The 11550-nt window shown below is 44.5% G+C and overlaps 1 protein-coding gene across 5 annotated transcripts; it reads right to left on the reverse strand.

Annotated features, from left to right (window-relative positions):
* Positions 1 to 1198: 1198 nt before the first annotated feature.
* LOC106582015 (RCC1 and BTB domain-containing protein 1) lies at positions 1199 to 7879 on the reverse strand. 5 transcript variants are annotated; one of them, XM_014164652.3, is made up of 12 exons: positions 7722 to 7879; positions 6384 to 6612; positions 6082 to 6232; positions 5739 to 5905; positions 5047 to 5205; positions 4791 to 4898; positions 4579 to 4721; positions 4291 to 4484; positions 4085 to 4211; positions 3368 to 3519; positions 3004 to 3134; positions 1199 to 2772 (listed from the first exon to the last, which is right to left on the reverse strand). In XM_014164652.3, the coding sequence occupies exons 2-12, from the start codon at positions 6507 to 6509 to the stop codon at positions 2632 to 2634; spliced, it is 1599 nt and encodes a 532-aa protein (XP_014020127.2). In that variant the 5' UTR covers positions 6510 to 6612; positions 7722 to 7879; the 3' UTR covers positions 1199 to 2631. The 5 variants fall into 5 exon arrangements, with proteins under 5 accessions (XP_014020127.2, XP_045560560.1, XP_045560559.1 ...); XM_045704604.2 differs by having other exon boundaries at positions 4291 to 4481; positions 7619 to 7868; XM_045704603.2 differs by having other exon boundaries at positions 7619 to 7868.
* Positions 7880 to 11550: the final 3671 nt, after the last annotated feature.

An 11550-nucleotide genomic window follows, 5' to 3' on the forward strand; every position in this document is an offset into this window, starting at 1 on the left:
CACGGGGTGAGACATTCTTACTAATCTGCTAGAGAACCAGTTCGGAATGTAATAACTTTTGTATGACTGACGCCTTTAGTGAGGTCTAACCCTTTAATATGTAATCATTTCTGCCCTCCGAATTCAGTTTCATTTTGTCTGGCTTGCCGTTCCAAATAAAATGGAATATTTTTGCTCATGTAATTTATAAAACTAGGTTTTATAAAGGTGTAGGCAAGACCATGAGCAAATATGTAAACTGTGATATGACTAAAGAGTTAATCAGGGTGATGTTTCCTTTTCATGGTAGCAATATCTTTTTGCCAACTTTCTATTAAAATTGATTAGAGTGAGTTAATTTCTTTTGGGAAATGTATACCGAGTATGTCCACATCACCGTCAGACCATTTTATTGGTAAACTACACGGTAACGCAAAAGTTGTATTTTGTGATCCAATACGTAATATAGTACACGCATCAATTTGGTTTTAATCCAGAGGTTAGGAAAATGATCTAGATCGCCTATGAGGTTGTGCAGGGATCCATATTGTTGATTTAAAAGAACATGAGTCGTCAGGGTACAATGGCACCTTTTATTTTTAAGCCCTGGATTTCTAACCCTTTGATATTATTGTTAGATCTGATTTAAATAGTTAATATTTTGATGGCAATAATGGACAACCTTGTTTTACTTCTCTTGACAGTTAAACTTTGAGTAGCCATTATTTGCTATTTTACATCTGTTACTATACTTAACTTTAACCCATTTTATAAGAGATTCTCAAATTGAAATATTTCAGGCATTTATTTATAAACTCCAGTCAACTTTATCAAAAGCCTATTCAAAGTCAGCTATGAATACCAGGCCATATTTTTCAGTGTTGTTTCCAGTACTTGTCTTATATTGTCAACCATGTAAAAAATGCACAATGCATCACAATGTTTCCGTGGTAGCGGAGACTGCATACACGGTAAACGCTGCATATGTCGGCTCAGTCGAAAATTACCGCTATAGCGCTGAACTTCGGAGGTGGGATTGAATCGAGCCCTTGTGTTTCGCAACCAGTCTTACACCCACCTCCAGCCTACCACCCTTTTCTTTGACTCTCACTTATACTCCACCCACTGATCTGTCACTTTCGGCTCTGCCCACAGAGCTTTTATCCAACAGATCAACTGTGTGCTGCCCTCAGAACAGGATCCAATAAGGACAACTCCATTGAGCTGGTCATTTGTATTGGTCATATTGAGGAAAGTTAACTGGCACTCCACTCCATAGAATAGTCATAGAAATGAATTACTGACAGTTGGAATCATAAAAACTCAACTGGCAACAACAAAGCAGCCTTCACCCAGCTTTCTCACACTCAGTGTGTGTAACTAAATATCTACAAGTTGTCTTTAATGAACATAAAAAATAGGTGATTATCATTTCTGTATAATAGTTCTGTACAGCTGACATATAGTCCAAACATTACTGAAAAGTAACAATACCTTAAACGTCTGAAGTCATCTGTAACATCTTTCAATATAGGCTGAAAATATTGCATTCAAAAGCCCAGCCAACCCAATGTGCTCCACAGACAATGTTCTCCAAGAACTCTCTCATGGAGTTTACATTGACCCCATGCACAGGTTTTTTTGTTGCTCTTTTTAGGAATGATGTGGTTTCACAAATTGATTTTTTTTATTGCTCTAACAGATTAAGGAATAGATTCAATCAGATCAAGCGTTACCAGGCAACAACAGACTCCAGCATAGCGGATGTTTTGGCAGTGTTGGAGGTTGAACTGTGGAGACATTAGATCGGTGAGCTGCAGCTCTTGATCATTGTCATGAAGCCACACCTGTCCCAGTCATGTTAGAAGTTCAGAACAAGAAGGTGGGCAGTCAAATTGAAAAATCATAACAAAATAATGAGGATTTCTATAGTCCTAATCGAGGTGTAGATTACATCTCACATTCCAGTGATCAAACTTGTAAACAAGGCTACATGGGATTTCTGTTAATGTGACTCCGTGCAGCCAATGGCAATGTCCGCTTTAGGTATAAGGCCGGGAACCACTTGTGGATCTGACAGCTCTAGCGCAGTTCCACCTCCGACACCCCAAAAACAACCACTACGCAGATGTTGGCTAAAGCAGATCTGATTGAATCAATCCCTAGACTAATAACCTGAGACCCACTGTTCAATTGGAACACTGAAGACCGCTATCTGTCAGTAGTGACAAGTTACTTATATCAATCTCACACAGGCTTTCCCAGAACCCACTGCACCGTATCAGAAAGTGCAAATGTGCTCCTCACTCATCAAGAACTCAATCCACACGTATGATTGGAAGGGAAAAAGGGAAACAAAATACTTGCAAAGAATTCTGGCCTCCAAAGCTGCAACTGTAACTACCAACCCACAGAGGGAGAATATATAAATATCTATTAACCCCTCTGAACAGTTCTGTAACACCCCTTATACAGGGGTTAGGGTAACTACTTAACATCCTTTGCCACCCATCTCATGTGCAGTAAACAGACAACCACTGGCAGACGCTACAGCTAACGGAACAGCCTGGTGGCTCGTATCAGACGGCAGACCAGAGCGTGGTTAGCCTAGCGTAGCTCCCTGTGATGGAGACAGATGAGCCGGTTCAGCGGTCAGTTCTTGAAGGCTCCACAGCGGCTGGCTCGGCAGATGAACTCTTTGAGAAGGTTGCCTTCGATCTGCCAGAAGGCTGCAGTCTGGGTCACCTCCGTCAGGTGGTTCACACAGAACTTAAAGCAGAACTCCTCCAGGTCCTAGATACGCCACATGGTTAAACAGGAAATATGAAGTTAGCACTTGTCCAATAACAAACGCTCACTTTAGTTCTCCTTTGCTATGGTGTGCCCCAATGAACACAACCCTGGTAGAGTAGACTTGGTAGAAGTTGCTCCTAGCCACTGGTACAGGGTCAGATGTGTTAATCCGCCTAAAGGTTAAGATTGGGTGAAGGGTTACCTGTTGCTAGGTGTGGAAGCGGGACTGACCTCTGCGTCGTAGCGCACGGCAGCCGCGAGCAGAGAGAAGGCGTTCTCTATGGTGATGCCTCTCTTGATGATGTGCTGACAGAGACGCTTCAGGCGGTTCTCACAGTAGGATGTGGCCAGGTCCAGCAGACCTAACAACCATAGACAGTCTGGATCACTGTTGGCTTGGTTTGCATACATTGTTTGCTTAGTTATGTGTATATTGAATCTGCGTTGTTTCTGGACTTTTATAAATCAATGACCCTTGGTCTACAGATGAGGTACACCCCAATATGAGCTTGACTGGTAGCACTGTCACAGCCTTTAACCCGCCCCTATTGATGAATTGCCTTGTCAGTAAGGCATGGCTAGGTGGGGGACTGACCAATAGCATCCTCTGGGGGCAGGTCTATGTTGTCTGTGTAGAGGAACTCTAGGAAGGAGCGGTAGACGGGGTAGGTGAACTGGTCGATCTCTATCACCTCCTTCATGTCTTCATTCCAATGGGACTGGAACATGGACCTGAAGTGCTCACACCTAGCAGTGCAGAGGGGTAGAGAGGACAGCTGTTAGCGTCACTAAATATCCTCAATTTAAAGAGATAGTTCAGGATTATGGCAATCAGGCCTGTTATCTACTTCCCGAGAGTCACGAACTTGTGGATACCATTTAAGCATGCTAGCTGTACCCAAACACTTTGAGTCTTTGTGCCAAGTTAGTTAGCATTGGCACACGAATCTACCTCTAACTTCCCTCATACTGGACGCAAATACATAGAAATATTATCCACAAGTTCACCTGACTGAGGAAGTAGATAAGGGGCTTCATACCAAAATCCTGAACTATCCCTTTAAGTGTCTTTGAAAAGCACTAATGTAAAACCAGTGTTCTTTAATATTATTTTCATAATGCCACATTTCCTCATTCACTAGGAAAGAAACTTGCAATGGGTCTGGTAAAACAACTTGACTCAATAATACACCATTCAACTTCAAACTTTCCCAATAATCCAAAAAGGTATTTAGATTTGGAAAGCATTTATTGATGTTAGCTGGGTAATTTGATCTTGCTGTGTTAGAGCCCAGTGAGCAACCTGCCTGACCTGATCTTGAGCACAGCCTTGTGCACATGGATGTATTTGCCGTCCACGCTGAACTTGAGGTCGGCCGTCTCTGGGCTGTCAAACTCCTTCTTTAAAGACTGGGACACTGTCAGGAAGTCATCATGCTCTGGAGAGAACACACAATCACAATGAAAGTCATCACGCTCTGCCAAAAGGAGAGGATGTACTCAGTCACACACCCTTACCCATAGAGAGCAGCCTCCACATGACGGAAGGCGTGGCGAAGCAAGCAAAAACGTCATCAGTGCAGGAGAAGTGTGTGAGGAAGGGCAAGACGATGGACTGACCCCTACACTGGCCCCACATGTACACCTGGCCACTCTGAGTCTTAGCTGCTGAGGTGTGTGTGGAGTGGCATGCTGCAATCTCTACAATCCTGCTGGAGAGGAGGAGATCTGTATTCAGAGACTGCCTCATCTCTTTCTCAGCCATGATGTGTACTGTGTCTGCCTGTGTATATACACATTTCTCACCTCTCCTTCTCAGCCATGATCTGGACTGGGCTGAGTTGGTTGCTCTTGTTGCCTGTGCCCAGCTGGCCATAGGTGTTGGTCCCCCAGGCATACAGCAGCCCCTCGTCCGTTAGGGCCAAGGAGTGGGCATAGCCAGACACTATCTGAACGGGAAGAGAGGGGTTAATGTTAGTGGAGGTAGTGTGTGTGTGTGTGTGTGTGTGTGCGCTCACCTGTAGCACACAGAGACCCTGCAGGCCCACCAGGCGACAAGGTGTCAGCTGATTCCCGTTGTTGCCTAGCCCCAGTTGGCCGTTTCCGTTATAGCCCCAGCCGTACACCTGAGAGAAACAAACACACTCTCTTAGGTGTCCTGCAAAGTTGCTGCATACTTGTGAACCTACTAAGTTAAAGTACACCTGCTGATTGAATACAACAAATACTTAACATATTTCATATCAAACCCACGTTCAAACTGTGGTCACTCACCTCTCCATTCTCGACCACAGCCAGAGAGGAGGTTTGACCACAGGTGATGCTGACGACCACCTTGTTCTGCAGACAGTTGGACACTCTCCTGGGGGTGGGCTGGTTGGCCGTGGACCCTGACCCCACCTGGCCACAGTTATTGTAGCCCCAAGCATACACCTGGACAGGGAGGTCAGACAATCACATTTCACTGAATAACTTGATTTTCTTCAGGTTTAATAATATAGTGCAAAACACTATAGAACATCTAACAGCAATACAAGTCCAGCCCACTTCCCTGATAATACAAGAGGTTCATTCTAGAGTGGTGACAGTCACTGGACCAGTGACATAAAGCTGATTCAGTGAAAGAACAGAGGGTAACAATAGGGCCTTTATAACAGAGCTTAGATTTACCGGGTCACAGTAAGTTGGTTTAAACTAGGGCACGGTGGTAAGGGGGCTTAGAGCAGTGTTTCTCAATCCATGGTCTGTGGAATGTTGTTGGCCAGCCCCTCAGATGTTTCTGACAGACACAAGTGTTATTTTCAATATAAGCAGAACCCCACAGACCAACCCCCACACACACCCCTCTCCTTTATCCTTTCATCTTTTAACCTCTCCAGCATTAATAGGGATCATGGGGTGAGGAGTCACAAGCCACCTACCTCCCACTACCCCTCACTTTGCCTCTCCATCCTTCCTTCTCTCACCTCTCCAGTGTTGGTCAGGGCCAGGGAGTGATGTGAACCACAGGCCACTTCCGTCACCCTCTTGTTGAGCAGGCTGGCAGACACCAGCACAGGAGCGACCCCCTGGTTGGTGGTCCCGTTCCCCAGCTGACTGTAGCCATTGTGACCCCAGGCAAACAGCTCGCCCTCTGACACACAATGGAGGAATCGGTGAGTTAGAAACCCCAAATAGTGGTAGAAATACTTTGAACAGACATCTGGGATAGGGATTAGGGAATCATGTCAGCTCTATCGAAGACATTTCTATGTCCAACGTTCTGTGTCATCCTCTTGAACGTTGTATCCCTGTTATGTGCTGTAGTACCCTCAGTGGCCAGGAGGATGTGGGGTCCGCTGCCATAGCTGAGGCTGACCACTTTCCTCCCACTCAGAAAGTCCAGCTTCTTAGGTAGGATGGTGCTTTGGCTATCCCCTGTTCCCAGGCAGTTACTGCAGTTCAGCCCAAACACAAACACCTAAGGAAGAGAAAGAGAGATGGGTCACTGTTTGAAACAAGCAGACACCAGTCAGCATGTGCTGTGCAGAGTGCATGTGTATTCCAGAAGAGAGACCTAGGGGTCACTCCAGATAAAACACACGGACTACACCAATCATCTGACCACTTACGTCATCATTGTGGGTGATGTAGATGACCTCGTTGGCAGAGGTTCCAAACACGCAGGCCTGTCGTATGGACGAGAGCTCCTCGCCTTCCATCAGGCTAAACAGCGGCCATTTTGTCACATCCACCATAGTGCGCCTTGATCTCCGTTGCGACGTTGGAGGGGTGTGTCCCCGGCTACAGGGAGGAGCAGGTGCGTGGTCTTGGTGGGTGATGCTATCCCTGCTTTTCACACTGAATATTAGACAAGAGACATCGAGAGAACACACAGAGACAGACCGAGAGCTTACACAACCACCAGAGAACACACAACTCGAAGTCAGAGATCAAACACACACGCATTCACAATCATCAGAGCACATGTGGGCACAAACAGTCACACACACATACTGTATAACTCAGATACTCTGCAACCTCAGACCACCTTTCATTTCCATTAGTGTTTTGAGTTGGTGAAATTGAGCAGACAGAACAGAGAGAACAGACCATTGTCCTGGCCTATAATCTCTAAACGTTTCCAGATTATAATTTAATCTGTTCCCCACGGACCCGCAGAGTTTCACATTTTTATTCTGTCCCAGCACAAACCCGAGTAATTGCCAAGCACTATATGAATCCGGTGGGTTAGTGTTGGGGTGGAATAAATATGCGCAATCCGAGGAACAGGTTTGGAAACACTGACCTTACATGTGGTGGGTTCTATATCCAGTGAGCTGAGACATAGGTAAAAAAAACGTGATACTGTTTTAAAGCAGGCAGCTAGGCTGGGAATAGTTTCTCAGTTAGAGCTTTGCTTTAGGATCGATTGCAGACCCTTGATCTCACCAACTAGGGATTATTACCACACAAACATGTCAATCGAAAAAGATCAAGACTAGAGTCAATTTTCTGACTCTACACAAGCAAAACTGTCAACTAGCCAGTTTAGTATATCAGAAATGAGAGTAAATAATGTTAATGCTACAACCCGAAAACGCATTCACATTTTCTTGAGTCTATTGATGAAATTAGTAGCTAGTGGAACTAGCTAGCTAAACAACTTTAGCTGATTAGTTAGCCATCTAAAGTTACCTATACAGTGATCAGAGATTTCACACAGTGCCACACTCGCCTTAAATTACTGTGGACCTGGCTAGATACGTTATCTAGAAAGCAAGCCAACAAAACATTCTAGTTGTAGCTAAACTAGCTACTGCTAGTAAACGAGTATGCCAGCTGACAACAACGTGCATTCACTGACCTACAAGAGCGTTCCATAGTCAATAATGACAACTTTTCCGGGGAGGAAAACAAAATAGATAAAAATAAAAGTATGTTTAAAAGTGTAACACCACCAAGCCTACCTATGAGATGCGTTAGTTTGGTGCTATTACCAGTGGACGGGTAGCTAGCCTCCCGGTCACTGAAAGGCTTTCTCCTGCCGCCAGTACCACCTCCTCTCCGATACCGTTAGCTGCTCCCTCGGTTGTTGATGTTGGTGTGTCCGGAAGTGAGAGCCAATACGTCACGTGATCAACATTCAAACAAGAGAGGCCCAACTCGATGGGAAATCTGTCTCCCTCCAGCAGGTGGCGTTGTTTCGCCCAGTTGTTACGAGTGCGCTGATAGAAGTAGGACACGTGACATTACTGCAACTTTAAGAAAAAAAACACCTTTATCAGTCTCGAGATAGCTATGCATATTCATGACATGAGGCTAGTAGCATAGCATCTCTCAATTGAATACAAGCGGTTGACACCAACAACCCTCATGGAGAATTCAAAAAAGGATTATCCACCAACCTAAAGAAAAGACAAGAGGGAGCTAGATCGTGGACAATGACTCCCATTGTTGGGGCGGAGAGATGTATTTTGTCAATATACCTTAAATAAATAGGACAAAGGTCACTAGATGGCTGTCTGACCATAAAATAACCACCCCCAAAACATATGCTAAACATTTGCATTTCTCAACATAATCCTTTTATTTCAGGTTTTGCAAGAAGCTTGATCGCTCTCCTGATCCAGTTTTACTCTCAGTTAATCCTGGGGGTTATCAGGTGATTCAGTGGGTGTTTTCTTTTGTTTGCTCTAATCTACGTCAGAGCAGAGGTGAATTTAATCTTGACTCTGCCCTTCTGTCTATTTGTTTGATTAAACAAGCACGTTTCACTCCTCATGTTGTCCCATCCATCTCCCATTTCTTTAGTTGCTCTGAAATAAAAACTAACCCCACAAACAACTTATCAACTCATTGAATTATTTAAAATCGCACTTCAGCTGGTGCCACAGGTATAACCAGGTGAAGCTACTGCCATGGTTACCATTCCCAGTGATTGAAATCCCAGTCAGCTGGGTAGATCAGTCCAAGGGAGATAGAGCTGTTTAAGAAAGCTGCATGCAAACACATGAAAATAAGTAGATGTTATCTCCTTATTTGGTTGACTGTTCAGTGGCATTCAGCTATGCTTGTAGGACCATCCTTTTCAGCACAGAGGTGTAATGGCAAGCAACTGGATCACAAACCAACACTACGAAGAGGAATCAGGACCTTGCTGAAAACATTTCAAGGCCTTGGATCCTTAACCGATCTGCTTCACTATTAAGGGAAAAGCTTGGATTGACTCCAACCATCAGAGATCTGCAGAAACCTCCATCCTTCATAAAAACCTCAATATCCTGTCTGTCGTGGGCCTGGCCCTGTGCAGACAGTCTCACATGCATACATCCAAAGTGGTTCTAGTGGGCCTGGACGGGGCAATGAAGTCCACCCCTCCACTGTCTTCAGAAGGTTGACCCCCCCCCATCATGGGCTTCAATGTTTGCTCGTTGGAGCTGGACTCTGGCCCGGAGCTTAGCGTGTGGGACATAGGGGGATATGCAAGCCCTGTGGAAAGACCACATGGAGGGCTGCGATGCCCTGGTGTTGGAGTAGACTGGGGGAGGCATTGGGGAGAGTGCTTGGGGACGAGAGGGAGGGGGGGTCTCCCTTGGTGTTGGTTAGTAAGATGGACCTCGCCGAGGCCATGGGGCTCCAGGAAGTGATGGATGGACTGGAGCAGTCCTGGGACATAGACTGGGAGGTGCAGATGCCCTGGGCTCACTGGCCACACTCAGAGACCGCTGAGGGGTAACACACACACACACGGATATGAAACACATTCACAAATACACAATGCAAACAGATCAATAGACAAGGCATGGGTGCACATACGGTTTGGGTTAAATGCGAAAGACATTTCAGTTGTGCAATTGACTAAGTATCCTCTTGCCCTTTCATACTCACACACACACACACACACACACACACACAGAACTAAAAGGGTAGGCACACAACCAATATGAGGATGTGAAGCTTTTCATAAGCATACTGTGTTCCTATGACTAGCTCCATGCCTCAATGTATCAGGCCAGTAGGTTATTTTAATATAGAACCAGTTGTGACATTCACGCTAAAGGAAACCGTTCAAATGGGACTCGAGAATTGTTTGCAGAGAAGATTGGAATGAAATAGCTACTTATCAAAAGGACAAAAAGCCATTGGGATTATCCAGCCTTTCTTATGCTCATTGTAACAATTATACATTAAACTCATCTCACAGCAATGTCACTTGAGTGCCACTAATTTTGTATTATTGACAGAAGATGCAGTACCCCTCTACACCACAATGTGGTCTCATTAACCAGCAGGGTTGAGTTAGTTTCTCCCTGGAAGTTGGATCAATGATTTACACTGCCAGTCTGAAGGGACTGGTGACATACAATGACTTTAAAATAAAACCTTTAGTCGTACTTTCAGTAAAGCTTATGATTATTGATTGGCATTTTACGTCAGGTATATTTCTCTAGGTACCATGGACAGCAACTCAATCACATACATGCGAGCATACACAGTCACTTTGTCCCTTAATACGACACACTCTCCCCTTTTTCCCCCCCCAGACACACATGCCTTGATTTTAGTGTACAAATCAGAACACTTGCAGCAGTGAGGATCCAACGGCTAACAGGAAGTTTATTTTGGTTAGGATCAGTAATACAGAGACCATGTCCTGAGGGCGAGATGGGAGGAAGTGATATCATAATCCCCTTATTGGTTAGCAGAATGTGGCATTGATGGGTTTGTTTGTGGTGAATGTAGGTATGGGTGGATATGTCATAATGGGTTACAATGATCAGCCCATAGAATTAGGAAATAGAATATTATTAATAGGATCTCTATGGCTCAGCCAATAAAATAGGAGTAGAACAATTACTACAGCAGAGAGCAGCATTGACTAATCCCGTGGCAGACTCCAGTAATTAGGGAGACGTCACACACACCAATTTCAGATGCGCCAACAGCTTCTAGCATTTAGTTTTTTTTCATAATACATCTGAGAAAAAAAACTTGTTTGTTTCGTAGAAATGAAAAACAAAAAAAGGCACAATGTCAATGAATTTCAACTCATTCTCGTCTTTAATATGCACAAGAGTTGAAAGTATCAGTGAGCCACCTTAAAGAGAAGAATTCAATCAAAAATTTATAAAAAAGATATAAACATTGGAGGCCAAAACGCAGTCTGTTGCTATTTCTCTCTATTCTCTTATTTAAAACAACTTTTCTCCGGCAAGTAAAAATCTTGCAAGTAACATAAGCTTGTATGGTTTTCCGATACAAGACAAAGAAATTGTAATTCTTTAAAGTGGCTCGGTCCGGCTAGGCGGATAGTTCATGACTGTACACCCCCCCCCCCCCTAAGGTTTTGTTCATTAGCAATAAACTAGTCCCTTTCCCACCCCTTCCCCTAATCCAAACCCACTCCTGCCTCCCCCTACCCACTGTCTAGCAGTAGTTAGCAGCCTAATGGCCCATTCAAACATACAGCTGCAAAAGAGTATTATGCCTTGTGGTGGCAGAGTAGCAACTTATTTGACCATCTACAGTAGTGACCAGATGACTGGACCTACTTTTCGTGGGTGAGACTTCACCTAGAAATGCCCCATTGCTACTGCTGCCAGGCTTCCATTGAAAATAACGACTTCCCTGCTTTTGCTGTGCACCGTTTGAACAGGTCATAAACAGAGGAAAACAAGTCCAGACCAGAGACCTAGGTCCTGGAGACCAACTGGGACGGCTCTGGGATGGGAAAATGACAGTCAGTCCCTGCAGATAGACAAGCAGGTTCATCAGCATGTCATCACAATACATATG

This window comes from Salmo salar, chromosome 21 (genome assembly GCF_965601325.2).
Source record: "Salmo salar chromosome 21, fSalSal1, whole genome shotgun sequence".
Taxonomy (NCBI): domain Eukaryota; kingdom Metazoa; phylum Chordata; class Actinopteri; order Salmoniformes; family Salmonidae; genus Salmo; species Salmo salar.

What these genes read in the sequence shown, in the direction of transcription:
- LOC106582015 (XM_045704603.2), bottom strand. An exon ending in AGGGTCTCTGTGTGCTACAG is followed by an intron (nt 4,722 to 4,790) that starts GTGAGCGCACAC and finishes CTTCCCGTTCAG; the next exon opens with ATAGTGTCTGGCTATGCCCA. An exon ending in GCCCCCAGAGGATGCTATTG is followed by an intron (nt 3,135 to 3,367) that starts GTCAGTCCCCCA and finishes TATGGTTGTTAG; the next exon opens with GTCTGCTGGACCTGGCCACA.